The sequence below is a fragment of the Pleurodeles waltl genome, chromosome 5 (assembly GCF_031143425.1).
Source record: "Pleurodeles waltl isolate 20211129_DDA chromosome 5, aPleWal1.hap1.20221129, whole genome shotgun sequence".
Taxonomy (NCBI): Eukaryota; Metazoa; Chordata; class Amphibia; order Caudata; family Salamandridae; genus Pleurodeles; species Pleurodeles waltl.
In genome coordinates this window covers 1,534,556,899-1,534,581,198 of record NC_090444.1, presented here as the reverse complement: position 1 = coordinate 1,534,581,198, position 24,300 = coordinate 1,534,556,899, and the positions used below count along the sequence as shown (strand labels likewise).

At 43.4% G+C, this 24,300-nt stretch overlaps 1 protein-coding gene across 3 annotated transcripts in view; it reads left to right on the top strand.

The window, feature by feature from the left end:
• The window catches only part of ARHGEF10 (Rho guanine nucleotide exchange factor 10), a 949,815-nt gene that overhangs the window by 536,677 nt on the left and 388,838 nt on the right, over positions 1 to 24,300 (top strand). For all 3 annotated transcript variants that reach the window (XM_069235817.1, XM_069235818.1, XM_069235819.1), the window contains one exon: positions 11,200 to 11,286. In XM_069235817.1, the coding sequence (XP_069091918.1) occupies positions 11,200 to 11,286 (87 nt within the window). The remainder of the gene's footprint in view (positions 1 to 11,199; positions 11,287 to 24,300) is intronic.

Sequence of the window (24,300 nt, the reverse complement as noted above, 5' to 3'; positions counted from 1 at the left end):
AACCATTATCCACAACCCACTTTCCGCTTATGTCCCAGGAAGGTCCCCTCGGTCAAGCTTACAGGGACTTCTTTCAGTACCTAGGGTCAAAAGAGCTAGATGTGGGTGCCAGTCCTTTCCTTTTTTGGCTTCCAGGCTATGGAATAGCCTCCTCACTACTATTCGGAAGCAGCAGTCTGAACTCATTTTTAGAAGATCCCTGACAACCCATCTTTTTGGCATAAGAGTTTTCGGGGAGTTTATGTTGGTGATTTCGAGTGCTTGTTCGATAAGCGCTGGGAAGCCCAGTTGGATAGCCATGCGCTATAGAAAACCTGTTTGAATTGAATTGAACTGAATTAGTCCTTGCTATGACAGAGGCAGGCAGCATCACAATGCCTTCCCAGGCCCCTGACCACAGCAGCATAAGGTGGTAATACCTCTCCACATTTTTAGTGAGGCGGAGGTGCCAGTGCTCATTTTTTATACCTCCCCGCCTCCCCTACATGAATGCATCAGGTGGCAGGCCCGAAAAGGGGTATAGTCTTGCTGTGTACAATCTGCAGTGGGGGATATTGTGGTGCAACATGTGCCACCACACCCTGCTGGGATGACATAATAGGGAGAAGGCCCTGCTCACCCTGCTTAGCATGAAGGTGACGGGGCTAGGTAAGCAATGTTCAAATTATTTGTAGTTTTATATTTATTAATTTTCAGGAAGCATTATTCCACCACAGGTTTAATTTATGTGATGTATATTTAAAATGTGTATATGTGTCTACATGAATTAGTGGTCAGAGAGTGGAACTCTTAGGTGGGATTCCAAACTTGTACCAACCCCAAACAACTTGATGCATATGCTCAGTCCTCACCATGTATAAAAACATTTAGCTACGATGCTCATCATGTGGCATGTCCACACCACAGCCACTTAATTAGAGTTTTTGACTTGAGACACACGTCAAAATTTTCCTTATCATTGGACCTTTCACCAGTCCACAGGGGCAGCAGACCTGCCAACTTGCACAACAATCTCACCATGTTAGAAGGGGGTGGGGCATTGGAGGGGGTGGGCCCTTGTCCAAGAAGTACTCCAGAGACACTTTGGCCCCCAGCTGGCCCCCCCGTACCTCCTTCAAAGAAACAAAAAAAAAGAAATTGCTGAGGCTGCTTCTTATGTCTTGGGGTGTTTTCACACCCATTAATGAACAGTTTAAAGCCTCCAAAATTGACCTGACAATCACTGTTTACAGTGGTTTTCAGCTTGTTTTGCCTGCCAACGTGTGATATTGGCTCCTCACTGGGTGACCATGTGATGGGAGCCAACACAGTGTGTCACACAGTAGCACAGTGTGAGTTGGCAGGTCTGCGGTGGGCCTCTTTGCGACCTCTAGTTTCTAATTGAAGTAGATAGGCAATGGTCCTTCTGCTGGCTATTGTCAATGCTACTTTAAGGTTTCTAAAATAAAAAAAATCAACTTGTTGAACAAGAAGATTAAAATAAATTGAGTCTCATTCTAGTATAGCCAAATGGAATAGTCTCAAAACAACCTAGAGATGATGAATTTAGGTTCAACGGAAGGACAATTAAGTAACATAACAATACCAGTTGCCGGTAGAAGGCAAGCACTAATCATTCAAATTGATCACCTAAACATTACATATCAAGTTTAGTTTACCTGTAAGCACCCTCCCAGGCATCCCATGAATTATCATAATTTACTATTCATTGGTACAAGTTACCTGTGGTAAGTGTGGTGTCCATTTACATATGTTTCTCCCTTTCCCTTGAAAGCGATATACAATACATATAATCAGTGCAGCCTTTTGAATCTTCACTGGCAGCACAGCTTGGGAATGAAGTTAAGGATTGGGATGAAAGGAGATCATCATCTTCTTTTTATAAAATGAAGGCTACCAGTACACAATATGACATCATTGCACCTTTCAAAGTCTACTGTTGAACCAAAGGATGAATTAGTCTTTGTGGTCTCCCACCCCTCAGTGAGCCTGGCAAAAATGGATGTGTCCTCCTTGATCTGTGTCATGCACACTGGTCCATTTAAATTTATTTAAAATAGCTGGTTTAAGCCACACTGTCACACACCAAATTTATATATATTTTTTTTAAGCTGTCACGTCTTATCTTGTGTTATTGTTCATATTTTAATTAGGAAAGTAGAGTGTGTTCCCAAACTCGTAGGGGTCATCTCAAGGATGTTCTCTTGCCACACTTGTATTGTCAGACCAATTACCCTCATCCATGGTTCTGTCTTCAGAAGGATTGATATTATATTTAATGAAGTCTTTGATCATTTTAATCAGTCAGTGTCTTCTCATTTCAAAGATAGTAACTGGTCCTTCTGACTCTGACAACTGGCCCAGTTGCCTGACACGAGCTCCAAATACACTCTTGCTATTTGACATGCTAGATAGTGTACTGCTGACCGGCTGAGTTTTGTCCAATGTTGCTTCTCCCTATGCCAATAGGTCATTGTGTTTTGTTCCAGGTACTCCTCTGTGGGGACCCCATCTTCTTGATTGTCATTGGTTCTGCCAGTTGCTGTGCCTGCATTGTCTGCACTTGACTTAATTCCTGCCATATGAAGCTGTTAATGCTGTCTGTTTAGTAGTAGTGTGCAATGGTTTGGGTAATGGTACTGTAGTTGCAATCACTTTCTTCTGGAGGACTCAGTGCCACATTCACATGTACTGTGGCCTTTAATTTGCAGTTGTTCATCTTCTAGACTCCCCCCCCTTTACTGATGATCCAATTCTTGTCAGTTGAGACATGCAGACCCGACTATCTAAAAATTATACAACGCAGTGCAGTAACTAAGGTAGCTGTGCTGCTTTAAGTGAAAGGAAGAGAGCAGAGGAACACTATCTACTATGATATGACTCTGTTTTCCTTTCTTCCTGCGCTTGTGCACATTAGGCTACCATGTGCCAATGCACACATCCTGGTGCTATACGGCAAGGGTGTGTGCATTCTGTAGGTGTAAGAATTGGGGTATAAATTGAGGGGTTTGAATACCCTCCTCAAGTAATAACCACAACCCTTGTCAGGGTGAACTGGTGAAGTCACTAAATAAACATGTGTTTAACCCCTTGGTAGCTATGGCACAGAGGAGATAGGCTTTACTTTGTGGCAATTTATAAAATATTTATGCAGTGCCAAAACGGTAATACATTCACAACACAACACAAGAAAAATTCCAAACCAATTTAGATAAAATAAAATTTAAGAATTAAAGTGACACCAAAATGACAAAGATCTAATAATGGAAACTGGAGTTATGAATGTTTAAAGTCTAAATGTGAAAATAGAGCTAAAACGTCTTAAGCGATAACCCTAGTCATCTGGTTGTGCTTAACTGGTACCTAAGGACAGGTTAAGGCTGATCATGATGGAGTGTGGGTCAGATATAGGACCCAGTCCGAAGGTTTACCTTTGCACTTAGGGCTCAATTTAATTCTTTGCAGAGCAATCTTAATAGTGATAGAGTTTCTTCCCTGCCAAGACTATGGTATGCCTGTCTGATTTGGATTTGAGCGGACAGTAGTTGACCTGCACCCCAGCTATCCTAGATGTCAAGCAAGCAGCAGACCTTATTTTCAAAAGTGGATTTCGTGAGTAAAAGCACAGAACAAATTTCAGTGAAGCATTACAGTAGGTGAAACTCCATTAGTGAGACTTATACCACAGCAGAGATAAAAATCAGCAGTCCAAAAAGTGAACCATCTGGACGTTTTCACAGGTAGAAGACACTTTCTTGCAATTAGCATACCAATATTTTTATTGGATCCCACACACTTTAACTAAATAACTAATACTGACAATAAAATAAATGGTTGCACATTCACCAATCACAATTCCGCTCTAACTTCATTAACTTTGCCACTTTGAATTAAATCCTTATAAAGTTGTCACATTTTTAATGAGAATCACCAGCACTCAGTTCATATTATTTTCACCTCATTCCTGTAGCATTTCAGGATTCACATGTTGTTGACTTGGAATTCTTGAAATACAGAGACCTCTTTTCAATTTGCGAATGTAGTTCTGTAGAGATCATTAGTTGATTTCTGTTTGCCATCTTCATTCTACTTTACATAAAATTTGTTTTAACTAAGTCCTCCAATCCCTTCTGATCTTTTTGTGATTTCTAGTTACAATATCTTTAAAAAGTGCATTTGTAATAGCTGCCATTTTCGCCTTGTTGTTTCCTATCATGTTTGTGAAAATGGCATAGAGATAAAAAAATCGCAATCCACTGACCAGTAACTCACCTTATTAGAGCGTAATCATTTTTATCTTTGATTTCTTATCATTTCATCCTTAAAGTAACAAAACAATTTGTAACTATCACATATTCCATGTTAGGTTCCTTTTGATGTAAAGATAGGATGACACAACATTACCATGTCAGGGATGTTTTGAACCACAGGCCATTTACTTCTGCTCCCCACTGCTCAGATAGTTGGCTCTTATTTGGTCTCTTCCATCTCGTATATTAGCTGATCTTCATTTCCTTCATGTTGGGTGTCTGTCAGGGGATTCTCTGAAGATTAAAGACGCAATTTGGTTGATTGTACCATGAGGCACTACTTCTTCACTGAGATGTAACTATTCCTATGCCATGTATGCCAACCTTCACATTCCCTACTATAAAAACCTTTAAAAGGTCCAAATTGCAGAATACAGACTATTTGCCATGCTGTGAAGCCCCCAATAGGACTAAATGAAAACCAAGATCAGTTATTTTCCCTACATAAACTGTGTTGGATATTGGGTTACTGGTTAAGGGGGGTGAAGCTCTACTCAAACAGAAAGCACAATGCCTGTCAGGTTGAAGCCAAAAGCATATCCTATATTGATTTTTGCTTAACCCTTTGGTAGCTTGGCACAAACCAGTCAGGCTTAACTTGGAAGAAATGTGTAAAGTATGTATGCAGTTTTTCAAACAGTAATAAAGTGAAAACATAACACAAAAAAATACCACAGTAATTTATAAAAATAGTGTGAAATGTAATAAATCACTTGACACCAAAACGATCAAATCTAATCAGTAGAACCAGAGATATGCAATTTTAGAGATTTCAGGTAAGCATAGCGCCAACAAGCATAATCCGCTACTCGTGTTTATCTGGTTGTGTGAGAATTGGTGAAATCACAAGTTCAGGCCAACCGCGACGGAAGGTGGGCCAGATACAGGAACCAGGTTAGTCTTGCTGAAAGCATTACCTTCTTAGTCCAGCGTGAAGAGTTCGGTTTGTGGTAGAAGGGGACAAGAGGAGCAGGGAGAGCATCGCGGATGGTCAATAATGTAGTGGGTAGAGCAGGCCGGTCATCACCAACAGTTGTTGCTGTAGATTCTGTTGGGCATCATGGACGATCGTTGATGGTACTTTGTGATGGTGGTCACAGTAAGCTGTCGCAGCTGTAGTATGAAGTGCAGATGTCGTGTTCCTGGGTGTCGCTATGGCCTGAGGGTCAGGTTCGCCTGAGTTTCACATTGGCAGTCAGCGCAGGCAGTGAGATCTTAGTGCAAACAGGCCCAATCGTGGTCGCAAAGAGCCAAGAACTTCAAGATTTCTCCTTTTTTTGGAAACGAGCTCAACTGATGCAACACCAGGGGTCCAAGACCTGAGGGGCACCTCTAGGACGGTCAGTAACTCATTCCAGCAAAGGCCAGCAGGGCTCAGTTGGGTCCAGTTGCAGGTATCTTCTTTGAAGTATGGGAAGTTTCTAGAGAATTCCATCTGAAGCCTTTGACGTTGTCTGCATCTCCTGTCCTGGCTGGAAGCTGGATGGCTGAACAATGCAGAGGTGAAAAGTTATTTGTGTGAAGGCAGGCCAGAATCTAATCATTTGCAAGTGCGGCTTGCCAAATAAAATAACTGCTACCAGTAATATTGGGGTATGGCTCTTGGGGCATCAGTTCTAGTAGAAATGTCAGTGCAAGTAGAGACATTTCTTTTGGCCCTTCTGTGTGTCAGATATGCAACTCTGGGAGTCATACTGGGAGCTGTGGTGAATTACTCAGCTGTATGCAATCAAGAGTTACACTGCCCATTATAACATGGTATAATGATGTTGAGAATTAAGGATACTGAATGCACAAATAATGTACATCGAAAAACACCTTAAAGCAGCCTGGTTTATGGAAATTTACCGAACTGACATGCTATGCTACTAGATGGTCCAACTCAGAAGCTGTTGTGTGTGCTCTCCAGCAACGGTAGCTCAGTTTGGCTTTTTTGTTGTTGCTATTGTTAGAAGTTGCTGTATTAAACTGTTTCTAAAAAGCCGGGCGAATGCACCGTACTGTTCTCTGTGAGAAACAACTCTGAAGGATATAGCGATATAATAAATCTGGCAGGCTGTCAACAAACAACATATGTAAATGCGTGCATCAATCTGAACCTCTGGCAGTTACAATGTTTTCATTCTAGCTAACTAACATATGGTCGATCCCAACGGCAAGTGTAGGTATAAGTGATACCGTTTGATTTATTCATTACAATCCAACATGTATTTGCTGGCAAGACAATTCGGTTGAACATATTTTTCTATTTCATCCTATTTCTATTATGTCATTTTCTTTTAAATACTTGTTCAGCTAAAGATTTTAGCACTAGGAATTTAAACAACTCCTTTAGAGCGAGAAGGATAGTAGAGGAATCAGAGGACAAGGGTGTGACTTTTTTTAATTGTTCCTTAAAAAGTAGTGGGGAGGTTTTTCTTTTGAGATCTAAGGCAAGAGGTTTTCAAAGAGAGTTTACAAGAATATAGGGAAACATAAGGTTTGACAATAATTGTTAGCCACGCTGTACAGCATTCCTGCAGTAAACCTAAAAAATGGTGCTGTGATGCGGTGGTCATGTCATTTTGTAGCCACTCTTAACACAAAACATGGAAGCCTGAGGTGGGGGGAAGTTACCCAGTGGGTTGTCAGAACCAGCATGGTGGGGATGTTGGAAGAAACTGGTGATAGAGAACAAGGGCTCGAAGTGCCTGTATGTCCTTGGTGAGTGCACAATATGTCTTGAAACAGAGCACGCATACGCTGTCTAGGAAAGACCTGAGCCCTGGAAAAGCCAATAGGTCTCACCTTTGAGAACTATTGGGATTTTCAACTTCTTTTAATCATGATGTACAGCATCTATTTAGAATGTGGGAATTCTAAGCACACCAAGGAACATGCATGGATTCCCTGTCGGACAAATAGTCTGGAGGCTAATTTCAAGGAAACCTTAGATAGGATAGGCAGACAGTGAACCTATTTTAGGATAATTTGATGCCTTTCTGAACTGAGAAGCAGAAATTACCATTTTGGCTTCCTGGTTTCATAGGGAGCCTATGTAAGAAGGTATAAGTTCTCTATCGTAGTAAACTTGATGACCATTATGTCTACTGTTCACAGATGTATGGCGTAGGGGACATTTTACCTTGTGTTAGGTGTAGTGTCAATATCTGTGCTGAGGAAGTGTTTTTTAAATCACCATGATTTCTACTTTGCCACAAACCTTTCTGGTAGCATATGCTGATATATTTGGCTCTGTAAAAGAGAACACGAAATACACCTGAAGAGTGCTTAAATATGTTACCTTTCAAGTAAAAGGTGTGTTCTTTTCTTAGTACTGTCGCTGCTCTTCAGCTATCACATGCTTTCATGAGCATCCCTTAAGATTGGTCTTTAAAACATATGACCAGCTAATAGGAAATTCTGCAGCAAAATATACCTTAATGGACTGTAGTTTTAAAAATGAAGCAAAGGTCAATCCTTCATAATAGTTGGCATAGTGACATCATTTGACTGCCTATAGCTGGGAAATATGTGCAGACAAACATTTCCCTATCATTCGCTGAGAAAAGTAATTCACAGTGGAGTTGCTTATTCAGTTTGACAGGAAGCGCCATTGACTCATTTTTGTGATAGGATTCATTTACAATGTTCAGAAAATTAGGATTGGTATTAGTGATGTGACCAAGCCATTTTCGGTAAATGAAAAAGGTGCTCTATTTATATTTAAATTTCCTTTTGGACAAACCACAACACTAGGATTTGTTAGGCAAATACATTGATGGAAGCAGGAGGCTTAGACAGAAATAATAACAGCACATAAGCAATGGTGCTTTGAAAGATGGTAGAGCTATGAAATAATCCACGTATCACTGGTACTGTCAATGTGAAAGTTGCAGAGCTGGGTTTTAAGTCTGCAGTGAAAGGACAGATAGGGTGTGCAAAGTGTAGTGGGCAAGGAGTATTAGACATGTGGCCTTTTTTAGATTTTACTGGGCAGGGTCTTTCTATCGTAGGCAAGTGTCAGAATTATGCACTGTCTCCTCCCGCAGATCACTTTCCTAGGACCTCTTGTTGTGAAGCATATGTTTATCCATATAAAAACATCTTGGTGTGACATTTAAGTCAAGCATTGACTTCAGTACATTATAAATGAAAACGGAGATTTAGGGCCTGATTTAGGGTTTGGCAGACAATATAGCAGGAGACAGCATAGCAGCATAACGTTACGTCCACCCCCTGCCCACCAAAGTTACAAATGTCTACCACCCCATCATGAACCTTCATGGCAGTTCCTGTCACTCTAGGAAAAGTTGAACATATGGCTTTGTCGGTCCGTCAAAATTTTCTAGAGTTTTTTTTTCAAACACAAACTCTCAATTTAGCAGTTTGTATTTGAAAAATAAAGAAAAATGACTGCCACACCATGGATTTTTTCATCAATGGTGTGGAAGTATTTTTTTAATTTATTTATTTACAGTCCCTCAACGCAAGTGTATACCCGGGACCTGGTGATGATGGACAGAAAAAACCAAAATGAAAAATAAAGAAAAAGTCATCTAAACTCCCTATCTAAATAGGGCAGATGATCAGATGGCTTACCTCTGATGGCCCCTCCTCTGGCATACCATCGGAGGAGGGTTTATGCCAATAGAGTAAATTTTACTCTGTTGAAGTAAACATGGTTGGCCACCCACCTCTTTATCAAGAGTATAGCAGTGAGGATATTCCATTGCCATTGCAACGGAGTACCTTTTTAGCCAAACTCCTAATTAGCCCCTTAGTTTATCTTAAAATTATCTTAGGGGCAAATGAGTTTCTGGTCAAATTAGTATCTCTAAATCCTAATAAGATATGCTTTCTGCCAACTATTTTTGTCAGGGTCAATGAAGTCTGAGCAAAACAAAGTACACAGAAGCAAATGACCAGGTATACTACCACTATTTAGTCACTTCCATTGGATAATCTAAAAATGAATTTAGATATGCTTGAGTGTAGTTTTTCTATCTTTATTTCATTTTCAAATGGATGAAAACACAATTATCACCAATACTTCTGGCTAATTTATTGGCTCTTCTTAAGATGAAAAAAATCTATTGACAAAACCCTCCTCTGTGGTGTCCATGAATGGCAAAGCATTTGCCAACTATAAAGTTATGAATTAGATATTAGTAACACACTTACTTTGTATTACTTTCAGTGAATTCCTAAGGCTACGCCTTTTCAAATGTTCCTTGGCTTGTAGAGGAGGTAAGAATATTCCTCCAATGCAATTCTACATGCAATCTAAGGGTCCAATATAGATTTTTATGGACAGGGTACACTCTCACAACAAGGATGGGGTACTCTGTCCACCAAACTCTGTCTATCTGCCCAGATTTGGGTTGGAAAGACCACCATGTCTACACTGAAGGAGTAAAATGCACTCTGTCAGCCTAAACTTCCTCTGATAGCCTGAAAGAGTATAGGCCTTCAGAGGTAAGCCATCTGACCATCCACCCTATTTAGAATGGGCAGTCAATTTTTTTTTTTTTTTTACTGACTAACAGTAAAAAGAATGCAATTATCCCCACACCATGGAAGAAATCTCATATGGGGCAATACATTTTTAATTTTCCAAAAACAAACTCTTGCTTTGGAGGTATTTGTTTGGAAAAGTAAAAACCTTTAAAGTTTGTTGTACGTGTCCATTATCAATGACAAATGCATGCCAAACTTTTAAATGGTTTTGTATAAACTGCTGTGGTGGCATTTCATACAACTGCATATAGTTCATTGCAGGGCTGGTGGTGAACTCTACGTTTGGCATGAGGAGTAAAGACAAGGTGGTGAACATAAAGTCCTCCATCACCATGACTGCCTTTACTCCATCCATCAACCACCAAATTAGGCCCTACATCAGTAGTACTGCAATATAAAGGGTAAACATAATATGCCACTTGTCATGCTACCATCTTAAAGCCAACATGCCTCTTTCATAGAGCATTTTCTAAAAGCCGGAGATTCACTTACTGTTTGTATCCTCCTAAGATTTCGGTAGATTTTCTATTTTTTGGGAATTCAAATAAAATCTCAACAGTACTCAAGAAATGTATCCAAATTCTGGTTTACGATAAGTAATCCTACTGCTTTACTTACTCACGTGGATAGTCCACTGGACAAAACCTTTACAGCTGAAAGTTGCATTAGCACATCAAAAACGTTTTCTTATTTCTCCAACCCAGTGTATTGTGATCATTTAGACTCCCCTTTGCTTCTGCTCCCTTCAAATGTAGGGGTGTTAGAGTGTTTTACCCACACATTTTGCACAACTACTATACTATACTATATCGCATAAAAAGTATGAAAAGCATTGTGGAAAAGTTGTGAATACATAGCAAGTTACCCCCTTGTGCTAATTTATCACTTTCATGATGAACATGTCCATAACTTATTATAAAGGAAGTTTTTGAAGTGGGCTGATTTTCTGCCGTAGTATCTGTGATGTAGTGTTGGAAATATCATCTGATCATAATTCTCTGAGCAGTTTTATGGTCTGAAAATACTATTTACAATCTCAAAAACATCTGTGTGAATGAGACCCTGTAAGAATACTCTTGGGGGGCATTTGAATATAATGAGTAAAGTCAATGCTCTGCATTCCTAATTCAGAATTCAAATACAAATAATAGTAGTTGATGTTATGATACAAAACAAGACAATAAGACATATGTATAGAACCAAATATGTGTTAGGATTTGGGATAGATTCTTTCTTTGGTATCTAGACCAGCAGCAAGAGCAAACATGTGAAAGAAAACGATTTAAACAAATTGGGAAACATAAATAAAATGAATAGCAGTTATTTTAAAAGCTGACAGAGTGTTTACTTCTCAATTTCAATTAACCAAGTTTTCTTTCAAACGTTGTAGATTGAATGTGCTGTCTATAATCCTGAACCATATCTCTCTTGTGACGTTAAGCCTGATTCACTTTCTATGGATCATGGTTTCCTTTGGGTAAGTTGTTTGTTGCACGTCTTTATGGTGCCTTCTAAAGCGTTATTGTCACTGTATAGTGCCACTGTATTATTTCTCATACCTGTCACCCCCATACTCCTGCTTCTTTGTAATGCTCAACACTATGGTCAAGATATATCTGCAAACCTTTAATGGGGCATCTTAGTGGCCCTTTAGCAATAAGTTTAGAACAACTGCCCCAGAGTCTAATTTTCTACCACTATAGTCAGGGAAGGGTCTAAGAATATCATAAGTACATAAACATTAGTCAGTTATTGTTGTCGACTACCATATAAAATGGGTGAGGCCATTTAAAACGGGGCTTTTGTTTTTCTAAGGATAAAGACAATTATGACTTTACGTACAAGAAATGTGCAGCAAGAAGGAAGGGTTTTAGAAGCCCTCTTGCTGAGTACATCACTGTTGTAAATAATGAGCATAGTAATTCAAAATAGCTGTTTGTAAATTTAACAACTATTTGATTAAAGCCAATCTTCTTATTCATTGTTAGAAGTGAAATAGCATGTAATGCTTGATGACATTGTGGGGGATTTACAGCTCAGAAACTATTGTTGTCTTCATTTAGGCCTTATTTTCTGAACATTTTCCTGAGGTATTGTCCAACATTTGTTTAAGCACAAATCATGCCGAAAAAAATCACAAAGGCCCAGGGCTGCAAATATGTGAGAAATATTATCGGGACCTTTTTAATACCATCAGTTGTTTAAATAAACAAGCTTAAAATTTACCAAAACTTTTGTTAGTTGTCCAAACCCCTTTCAGAGAGCCACAGGACAACCAGGAGCTACTCGGCCCAACCATGGTGGTGAATTATTTTACTACTGATATCCCGGGCCTGAGGTACTATGGGTCCTGAGCAGATGGGCCTAATACTACCTCTTTAGCACTTGACTGTCAGTGCTAAGGCAGGTTGAGCAGTCCAAGGCTTCTTGGGTGAAAGGTAGATGCAAGGTGTACACAGACTCACAGCTCAAAAACCCACTCAGCAAGCCAATAAATTAATCTCCAGTTAGGTACTTGCTTTTGTGGAAAATGTATTATTATATCACACAAAGGCAAATATGGCATACAGCAAATAATACACACAGTCTGTGAGGCCAGCACTCTAGTGTTATGTGGGGGAATCCCTGAGTCCTGCTTCCCACTCTAAGGACTTTGGTTATTCCTCACTCATGTGAGGCAACATTCAGGTTAAGCCCCACTAGTGAGTACAATGCTTAGAAATTCCATGATGCCTAAGTCAAATTTCTCCACCCCCTAGTGCTTTTAATCAGAGCAGGATTCCCCGGAGACGTGGGTGCCTGGGAATCAGTCTTAAATGCTCTCACTGAAGCTGTGATTGAGCAGGCCCGGCTGCACATCAGCAACATTGCTAAGTATGCCTTCAGCATTTGACTCTGAGTGGTATCGCAGGTCGAGCAGTCCAAGGTTTCATGGGGAAGAGGTAGATACAGGGGGTGAACACAGGCTCACAACTCAAAAAACGTTCAGTGGCACCAATAAATGATTCTCCAGTTAAATACTCGCTTTTATTGAAAAAAGAGTGTTTATATGCCAACACAAAGTTAAATACATCATTTATAAACAAATACACATTACTCTGAGGTCAGGGCTCTGGTGTTTTAGCAAGCAGTTTCCTGAGTCCTACTCTCCTCTAGCAAGTGGTAGTGTTATTCCTTTAAAAAAAAAAATATTTATGAATTTATGTGAACAACATACAACATACATACAAAAGCACCTCTTCTGTCCTCACAGCAGTAGATCAAGGCAGTTACCGCTACATTGGATCACCGGAGCTCCAGAGCACCAGCCATATCCCATGTCTCTAAAGGTTCTCGAGCTTCAAACAGATGGAGTCCGATAACAATACCAAATGTCCATGTACATGCAGTCTAGCACCGAACAGTCTCAGCAGGCCGTCGAGTCCAAGGGCAGGCCTCTAAACACATGTGGCAGAGAGGAAGAAACAAAAAACCCAAAAGAAGAAGGAAAGAAAAGGCCGGGAGGAGCAATCAAAACTCTCAGCAGGTATCCCATGCCACTGCAGTCCATAGAAGCGAGGACAGCACTTGATATGTCAGGATACACACCCACGGAACAGACTCTTCAGACAGATGCAGATTCAAGATAGGATCGAAGGGGCGCCCAGATATCACGTGGCCTGGAGCCAACCGGTTTCAGCTCCCAGTAATTTGTTAATTGCTCCTGGCAGAACGCAGCATCCCGCAACCAATCTGAGACTTGAGGAGACAGGGCCCGGCCCCAACAAATTGCCACCCTGCGCTTAGCCAACAGCAACATCATGCCAACCAAGTGTCGCACTGTAGTCTGTACTCCGCTCACCCCACCCAGCAGCGCCATCAAGGGAGACGGAGAAATCTCCAGCCCAATCATCTCAGAAAGCACACAAAAAACCTCCCTCCAAAAGGCATACACTTCCAGACAATTCCACGCCAAGTGTATAAAGTCAGCGGCAGGGGCCCGGCATCTTACACAGGTATCATCCGCTCACAGCCCCATAACGCATAAACTTCGAGGACTATAATATAAACGGTGCAGAAACTTAAAGTGTACAAGGTGCAGCCTGTAGTTGGGTGACAACTCCTTCATATGCGCACATCATGCCCTCCAAACATCGTCTGCAATATCCTCCCCCACATCTTCCGCCCACTTCATCCTTACAGGCAGCCCTGTCCCCCCCCCGCTCCTGCACACAACCATACAGCTTCATGATAAGCCTCTTCGGCGACTGCGCACTCCACAGCACCTCCAGTGCGCGGCAAGCCGCCAGAGTCGCAGGCAAGCTGGGGTAACGAGCACGCAGCATAGCACATATCCGCAACACATAAAAACGGTGAAGTGCAGTGGCAGGTCTATCCCCCAGGAGATCCCCCGTGGACATCAATCTACCATCGACAAACCAATCGTCGAGGGATATCAAATCGAAGGCCCAAAGGAAATTCCACAGCTGCGAGTCCTGAAACATCACCTCGTCTCCAGCAGCCGCCACATGCATAGAAGGCGCAAACTGCACTTTCGTCCCAGAGCGCTTCAGCAAGATCGACCAGGCCCGGACCGTAGAGGCCACCGTATCTATACCACGAGGCCGAGCCCTGGCCAGATTACCCAACACTCGCTCAAGCCCGTCCGGCCACACCGCATCACTCTCAGGAGCCAGGTGTGAATAACGAATCAGTCAGATCCAATAGTACGCAAACAGGGCCTGCGCACAGTGATAATAAAGCTCCAAATCGGGGCCGCAAGTCCTCCTAACTCAAATGGTAACACTAATGTTCTCCAAACTATGCGAGGCAGACCCCCCGCCCATACCAGTCGAATCAGTGCGGAACGGAGACGCTGCAAAAAATCAGCCGTAAGCACCAGTGGGAGATTAATGAACAAGTACAGAAATTTAGGCAATACAAGCATCTTGGCCACCGCAATCCGCCCGGTCAGAGACAAGGGCAAAGAGCGCCATGCTGCAATTCTATCCTCTAACCAAGTCATAGCTTTACCATAATTGGCAAGCCAGAACGTCTCAACATCGCAGCTCAGCCAAAGTCCTAAATATTTAAGAGGCCCATCCACCCATATAATTGGATAACGGGACCGGCATACTGCCGTTCCAGGCGAGAGAGGCAGCACGACAGACTTAGACCAGTTTATCGCCACCCCAGAGATACCCCCAAACCTGACAATCTCATCTAATAACACGTCCAAGTTGCGCGCAGGATCACATACATACAGCGCAATGTCATCAGCATAAATGGATATCAGAATTGATCTCTGATGAAACAGCAACCCCCGCACACCATGGTGCTGTTGCAAATAGGCCGCCAGCGGCTCCATCGCAATCGCAAAAAGCAACGGCGACAGTGGACACCCCTGCCTAGTTCCGCGCGCCACCGCAAAGGTCTCCGACACACACCCATTCACGCGTAAGCGAGCCACTGTCCGCGAGTATAGCAAACGTATCCAGTTCACAAAGCCCCTGCTCATTCCCACTCTCTCAAGAAGCGCAAACAGATATTGCCACAGCAATGAATCGAACGCCTTAGTAGCATCTAGGAACACTGCCACAGCCACATCATCGACAGCGACTGAGCCAGCAACGGCAAAGAACGTGCGCAGATTATGCGCTGTAGACCGTCCCGGAATAAACCCTGACTGATGCGGCAGCCCCAGTTTCGTCATGAGCGGCTGCAACCGTGCCGCAATCATTTTAGCCAATATTTTGTTGTCGATGTTAATCATCGAGAGAGGCCGGTACGAATCGCAGCTAACTGCAGCCTTTCCAGGCTTAAGGACCGTAACAATGAGCGCCTCGCGCAGAGAAGCCGGAAGGACTCCTTTCTGTAGTGCCTCATCATACACCTCTAGCAAATAGGGCGCCAAAATGTCAGCATATTCTTTATAAATCGCCAGGGTCAGCCCATCCAAACCAGGGGCCTTATCTCCCGGAAGGCTTCGAATCGCAGCTTTCACCTCTTCTTCAGTAAAAGGAGCATCAAAATATTCCCTATGCGCTCTGTCAAACCAGAGGAGACTAATTTCAGAAAAATATCCCTGAATCACCTCCACAGGCACTGCAGAAGGAGCAGAGTAAAGATCCTGAAAAAATGTAGTGAAAACCCTCAGAACCTCAGTCGTACCTGTTACTCGCTCCCCACTCAGATCGTCCATTTCTGTCACGTAACTACTAACCCACGGCCTGCGGAGCAAATTCGCTAAGGTGCGTCCAGTTCTGTCACCCTCTCCGTAACGCCTGGCCCGTGCAAATTTCCCTAAAAAATGTAATTCTCTCAGAGATGCCTCTTCATATGCAGAGACTGCAGCCCTCAAGGCCGCCAATGTATCACCGGACCAGTCCAGCACTAGCCGAGCCTCCAGGTCTGCTATCCGAGCCTCCAGCTCAACCAACTCACGGCGCAGCGCATGCAACACCCCATGTTGCTTTGAAATACATATCCCTCGTACAACCACCTCAAAGGCCTCCCACAGCGTACCAGCAGATTCCACCGTGCCTGCATTCTGTTCAACATATAGACCAATATCGCGGCACAACTCCTCACAGAACAGCTCATCTCTAAGTGCCCCGAGCGGCAGCCTCCACATATAAGTCTGAGCAGGCCCACCAGGTACCTCTAGCTCTACTCGCACCGGGGAGTGATCGGACAGCGTGCGAGCCAGATGGTCAGCCGATCAGGGTCCATAAAGCCACATCGCGCAAGCCTATCCAGCGGCCAAGGCGAGACCAACTATTATGCACATAATTAACACAGGTACCCTCCCGAACCGCAGGGTGCCTCATCCGCCACAGGTCCACAAGGGACGCACCCTCCATAATCGCAGACAAAACACAAGCGGCAGCAGAACACTGCACCCGGGCCGCACTTTCTCTATCCAGAATGGGGTCAAGAGTCACATTGAAGTCCCCTCCCCAAAGCACAGTTCCCCCCCCAGAGACTCAGTCAATCGCCAGACCTCACTAAAAAACTCAGGATCATCCGAATTAGGTCGGCACATCGACACGAGGCGACACGGCCTATCCAACAACACTCTGCTAAGCAGAACAAACCGCCCCAAAGAATCAACAATTACTCTACGAGTACGCCACTGTAATCCCTTGCGTATCAAAATCGCTACGCCTCTAGCATAGCACGAATATACAGAGCTGTGACATTCCCCAATCCATCCCGCCTTTAAGTAATGGAGAGTATTCTCCACTAGGTGTGTCTCCTGTAACATGCATATATCTATATTGTGCCTCTTGACATACGCCAACATAAGACGCACTTTCCGTCTGTCATTCAAGCCTCGCACATTCCATGTTAAACAGCGAATCAGAGCCGCTCCCACCAGTGTCATCCCCGCCCCACAGCAGACCTACAGCACAATACTGTCACTCCTCCATCCCGGCCAACCCCTTGCAACCACAGAACACAGAGAGGAAAACATAAAGGAACATAGTAAAACAGCTCCAAAATCCCCACCAACCCCCACCCACACAGACCCCCCAATCGGGTCAAATCCAAAGCCCTGCCACCAGAAAACACAGTTACCCAAATATGCAAAGAAGAGGGACTCATCCAGAGGGCGGAGAGCTAACCACCCAACCCGTCCAGCATCAGGACAGGGAAGGGCAGGCAACGGGCCCAGCAAAAAGGAGTGTCTTCAGGACGAGAGGCACAAAAAGGGCCCACAGCCAAATGCAGCGGCTCATCCTCTGCCAGATGATGTCTATGCCAGTCAGTCATTATCACTCAGCGACTCCCGCTCTGCAACACGATCATCCGCAGGCGCCACCTCAGACTTCCGAGGAAGAGTCTTAGCATATCTCGCTGCCAGCTTTGGATCCGTAAAAAATTGAAGAGTTCCGCCATGTTGCACCTTTAGCTTCGCCGGGTATATGAGAGAGAACCTAGCAGCCGTTTGGGCCAGAGAGCGCTTCACCGGCAAAAATGCCCTACGCGCTGCCTGCACGCGGGGGTGTAGTCCGGAAAAAAACTCTGTTCAGTATTTTTATAGATCACCGGGCGGCGCTCCCTGGCCAGTCGCAGAATCGTATCTCGATAATTCAGGAGTCGAATAATGATGGGGCGCGGGGAAGTCCCAGGTGGGGGCTGTGGACCAAGCGATCTAGGCGCTCTCTCCACCACCAGCAGACGGGACAACTGGCCGGGGAAGAGATCAGATAACATTCCCTCCACAAAATCCTCCATTCTGCCCATATCAGTGGACTCGAGAAGCCCAATCAGCCTAAGATTATTCCGCGCGACCAGGCCTCCAAATCTTCATTTTTAGCCCAGATGACCTCCAGCACCCTCTCCATGCACAGCAACTGTTCACGCTCACCTCGATGCGTATCCTCCAGCCCGGAGGTACGCGCCTCCAGCTGATCAAGGCGGGAGTTATGATCGTCCACCCGAGTCTTAATTCGATCAAGCTGCTCCGTCACATGATCCAGCTTCCCATCTATACCAGCCAGACTGGTCTTCAAGTCCAGAAACATAGCCTTGACCGACACATCCGAAGGCCCCTCTTCCATCGCTAGCTCCTCAGATTGAGCAGTAGGCACTCCCCCCTTCCACCGGCCCCCCTCAAATGAGAGCTTCACTTGTCTCTGCTCCGCCTTCCCCATCACTCAGTCAGCAGGCCGTCGCCGGACCCACACAACCAATCTCCGTAAGTATCCAGGAAAGGGAACCAGCTATTCCGTCCACTGTCACAAAATTCACCAAAATCTCCACTAATCAGCTCTATCCGGCACCAGCGGCTCTGTCAATCTCTAAAATGTCCAACACCAGGCCAGGCCACCTCACCAAAGGTAAATGGTCAGAGCACTACTGCTCCATCTTCCGATCCGGTCCTCTCCTCCACCACCACCGTCAGCCGTCCTATCTGCAGCAGCGTGCTCCCAGGCCCCTGCCACAATCCCGTCCTCTCCGTTGCTCACCAGTCGTTAACCGCGTCGTCCAGGCCGCACGGCTGACGCCATACCACCAGCAGCCCCACAGTAGTTGCAGCAAGGAGACACAGCTCCGTCCTGACCGGAGAAATGTGTGTAGCGGGCCCCAGCCTCAGCAGAGCCTCACAAGTTCCGTCCATCTTGCTGGCTGGCTAGCTCCGCCCCCGTGTTATTCCTTATTCCTATATGCAACATTCAGATTAAACCCCCAAGTAGTCTGAGTCATAGAAGTTACACTCTGACTCTTAATAACTCAAAAGTATTCCAGATCTAAAGTGTTATATAGCTGACAAGTTCACCCAAGGCCAACTGGCCAATAAATCCATCTTAAGTCTCCAAACCTGATCCCAGGTGCTGAAGCTGCAGCGGCTGCCTCCAGTGAGTTCCTCACAGTTGGCCCTGAGGAGGCAGTGGCCAAGAGGTCTTTGATGCTCCTCCGATGCTGGTGAGTTTCCTTGGATACTCTTCAGATGTGAGGTAGGGAATTTGATGCTCCTGCTGCTGATCTACAGTTGGGTCTTGGGCTTCCACAGGTCACCCCAGCAGCCTCTCCCTCTCGATGACAGTCTCAACCAGACCATGCCCCTTGCCTCTTCCCAGTACCTGAACTGTCATACAGGGTAAGGTCCTCACTCTGCACAAGGGCTATGGCCCCATCAGCACAACTTTAATCTTCACTAAGGTCCCACTTGGCACACAGGGTCACTGATTTCACTCCGCACGCAAGCTATGGTCGATTAGCATGCCAGCAGTCTTCAAAGCGGTGGTCTGCTTCCTTTTGAAGAGACCTCTTCTCCTCCGTGCCCTTCCTCCAGAAAGTGGTCTGTAACAGCAGGAGTGATTCCAATGCTGATAGCGCCGTATCACAGGTCATGCGAGGGACGAGAGGTTCACACCTGAATAAACTAGTTCATCACAAGGCAATGTGATATGCGCAGTCAATAGTAGCCAGAAATGCATGTAAGTTTTGATTTATTACCTGGTGTTAAATTCAAAGCTCAAATGCAGTTCAGTATTATAAAGACCAACTGCTACTAGGTTGCACAAGGCTATTACCAATATAGGCCTCAAGATGGTTCCAATAAGTCCTTTCTTAAGCTTCCAAACCATTTTCCAACTGCTGACAAACCACTACCTATCACTTCCCATGCACCTGTTGCATCTAACTCCTTTAGGTCCTTTTTAGGTTAACCACTTTGACCTACTGTAAGTATTGGGGGCTTTTAACCACGCCCATCACTTTCACTCGTTCGTGGGCTTGCCTTTAAAAAATCAGTTGTCATTGGTAAATGCTTTACATTTGTCCCTTTTTGAGGCTGTTTTTGTCATGCTGTGCAAACTGCTCCTGTTACATGGATTATTGCACAATTGCTGATATACTTCAGCGTGGGTGAACTATTTCTTTTGTCCCCCCCCCTTAGTGCTGCATGGCGGCCATGGCGTTCACAGCAAAAACAGACTTAACAGCGTGAACTCGATCTGCAATATTGGAGCGCTGGTCACATTGTTCACAGTTACCTAAGAGTACATTTTTTTGTGGCGCTCTCCTTACAACACTTGAAATTGGGGAATGCTTTACGTAAAACATAAATCCTCAAAGTGAAAGCGGCTCTCCCAGCACAGCAGGAGAGCCAATACTACAATATTCACTGCACTTGGGAAAACTTGACCCAAAATGCTTTGCAGGGCATTACTTCTGCAAACATTGTTGCTCATAACTCAGCCTGTGGTGGTCCTAGGATAATGGGATCACCTCCAAAATGTTCATGGCAATGTGATCTTTCTATCTACATCATCTTTGGGTCCCCACACTAGGTTAGTGGGAACCCTAAAATAGTAACCCCTCCACTATTCAGTTTCTGTTTAAGCTCTCTCATGCCTGTAACTTTTGTTTTACAGCTGGGAATAGCTTGTATTTTAAGGGCTTTGTTTGTAATACAAGCCTGCTATCTCTGAATATATATAATAGACTATGCTCTCTAGGGGATAAATATATTGTTACACTGCATTATTTATTGCTATTTTCTTTTTGTGTGGTTATGCCCTCTAGGGGCCAACTATTTAGTTACATGAGCATGTTTCTTAGAAATGCTATTTTCATTGCTGTGTCCTATAAGGGTTGTTCTAAGCATTACAGTCATATCAGCATATTAAAATATTTGTTGCATGGAACCCTGTCCCATAATGCTTTGCAGGGCATTACTTATACAATACTTTTTTCTTCATAACTCAACCTGTGGTGGTCCGAGGACAAATGGACCACCTTCAAAACATTGACTACAAAATGCTCTTTCTGTCTACATCATCTCTGTTAGTGGGGACTCCAAAATAATAACCCCTACCACCATTCATTATTTTTTAAAGCTTTCCCATGGCTGGGACTTTTGTTTTACGGATGGGAGAAGTTATGTTTTATGGGCCTCGTTTGTAATATCATTGCAATAGTTCTGCTACCTTTGAAAATGTGTATTGCACTATATTCTCTAGGGGCTAAATATATAGTTACACTTCAATACTTTCTCCCATTGTATTCATGTGGTTAGGCTCTCTAAGGGCTGATTGTATGGTTACATGATCATTTTGCTCCCAAATGCTATTTTCATTGTTGTGTTCTCTAGGGGCTGTTCTGAGCATTGCACTCAACATACTGTAATATTTGCAGCATAAAAACGCACCCCATAATGCTTTACAAGGCATCACTTTTACAAAACATTGTTGTTCATAGCTCTGCCTGTGGTTGTCCTAGGACAATGGGACCACCTTAAAAATGCTCTTTCTGTCTACATAATCTCTGGTTCCCCACACTAGGTTAGTGGAAACCTCCCACTATTCAGTGTTTTTTAAGTTTTTGAATGTTTAAAACTTCTGTTTTACAGATGGGAGAGGTTTTGTTTTAAAGGCCTTGTTTGTAATATCATTGCAGTAGGCCTGCTAGTCCTAAAAATGCCCTCTAGGGCCTAGGTATATGGTAACACTGCAATACTTTCTCCTGTGGGTTTTTTCATAGGGTTATCACCTCTAGGGGCTAACACTGTGGTTGCATGACAATGTTTCTTACAAATGATATTTTTATTCTGGTGCCATCTAGGGGCTGTTTTGAGCATTACCGTCTAATGCTAAAAGTTATTTTCTGATAAAAGTTTATATGATAATTGTAAATGTTTTAATAATCTTTCCACATTATTACAATTATGACCACGATTCAGGTGAACTTCACATCTTTATTACACTATGGCTGTTTAAACAGTCTTGATATGTTTGGGTGACCCTTCTAGTTTATTTCTCCTCTGTGGCTGTCCTTTTTCTTTTTTGGGGGAATTGTGTTAGCCAGCCAGCAACACTGATGGTGGGGTGATGAAAGTGGTATTGTATTGAAACTAGCATAGCAGATTTAAATTAGGATGCTAAATGGCAGCATTTTCATTTTTTTGCTGCAGATAGAGGAAGAAGGTAAAAGGGAGTGCTTTAGTTATATGCAGGGCCACTGGAATTATATGGCAGGAAAAGACGAAATTATGAAGCAGGGTTGACCAATTTATTTGGCAAAAAAGTCGATTTATGAATGTACAATGCCATTAGCTCTAACTGAAGCAAATGCGAGACCGATTGCATTGCAAATGCGTGTTCAATTTTGTCATGTTTCTAATACATTTCCTCAACTCCTTACTATTATCAGGAATGTAGGTGCAGCATTGTTGGACTTGCAACATTTTGCAAATTCTACCCTCTTTTGCAAGAAGAATGTCTAATGCAAGACCATTTTGTAAAGCCATTGATCTTAGGGCAACCATTTCTGTGTCTACTAACAAGAAGGCAGTGTCTGTAGAAAGCTTATCTACAATAGTTGATAATTTCCATATCTTGTGATCATTCAGGATAATACCCACTGATGGACTTATGGCTCCAAGAATATCCCCTACAACCTCTGAAGCACTGGCACTTCTTTTAACTCCTGTGTTCAATTTCTCATCCCAAACTACATCTGTGAAATGCTCCACTTGATAAATCTTTGGAATGACTACTCCTAGATAACATGTACCATTCCAATCTTTCCGCAGCCTGCAACAGGTGTTTATCTAACAAATGAAATAAATACCTTCTATGGCGGGGTCTTCTTCAGCTAACCTAGATGTCCATTCACTTTTAAACAGGAACACATGTCTATATTAACAAGTCCCTACAGAAATTGTGTCAGTCTTTGATGTGGGTCTATATACACATAATTTCCCTACATGTTGCCAATCTAATGCTAAGAATCCTTGCTTTTCAGATACTGAGTGAACTCCTTCTTTTTCCCAAAGTTCTTTTCTTCAGCTTGTCCAATAAATTATTTCCCTACTGGGGTAAGAATACATGCCAGCTTTGTTTCTGTGGCCAAATACTGTTCCACATCTCAAGGTAGGTTCAAAGAAACTTCCCACTGTGTGAATGTTACTTGCTTTAGCCAGGCTGCTCAAGAGTTGCAGGATAGGGATAATTGGAAAAATGAAATCATTGTTTGAGTAGAAATATTGATAATACTCCTGTTGATTCAAAAGTGTTAGCAACAGGCTACAGGAAATTCCATAGGTTAAGGGGATACTACGATAAGTGATCCCTTCACTAACAGACAATGGCAACTGGGTACAAACATAATAACTCTAACCTCCATGGTTTCTACACTTTTCAAGAGTAACTTGTAATATATACATTTGCAGACAAATCACATCTGGATCCATCTGTACGTAAGTCTTTCTGATTGCATAATATCTTCTTACCTTCTATGGGGCTCACAGAAATGGGTACAATTGTGAATCTAACCTTTTTTTAACTATTAGGTGTGGGTAAACTTGGTCCATTGAGCAATAATATGATCATGATGTAGGAAAGTACCCTCTTTTTGGCATGTTACCCCGAGTTTCTGCCTGAATTCAGTGCGTTTGACTGTGTCACTTGGATCCTGCTAACCAAGACCCCAGTGCTTATGCTCTCTCGTCTCTAAATGTTATCACTGCATACTGATAACCCAGTATTTCAGCCATAATTGGCATACTGGCCACCCCTCATAATTCCCTAGTATATGGTACCTAGATACCAAGGGCATTGGGGTTCCAGGGGCATTTCTTTTGCCACCCATAAGGAGTCCATGTGAAGGCTTCTACAGTACAGCCAATCGCAGCCTGTGTGAAATGGTGCATGAACCCTTCCGCTGCCATTTAGACTGCACCAGGTCACTTATAAGTCACCCATATATCAGGCCCTCCAACCCTGAAGGCTGGGTGCAGAGTACCTGTGTGTGAGGGCACCCCTGCACTAGCAGAGGTGCCCCCACATCGTCCAGGCCATTTTCCTGGACTTCGTAAGTGCAGGGATGCCATTTTATGTGTGCACTATACGTAGGTCACTACCTATGTACTGCTTCACAATGGTAACTCTGAATATGGATATGTTTGGTATCATATATGTTGGAATCATACTCCAAGGCATTTGCAAGCATTGGTTGTATGATTCCATGCAATCTGGGGGCTCCTTAGAGGACCCCCAGT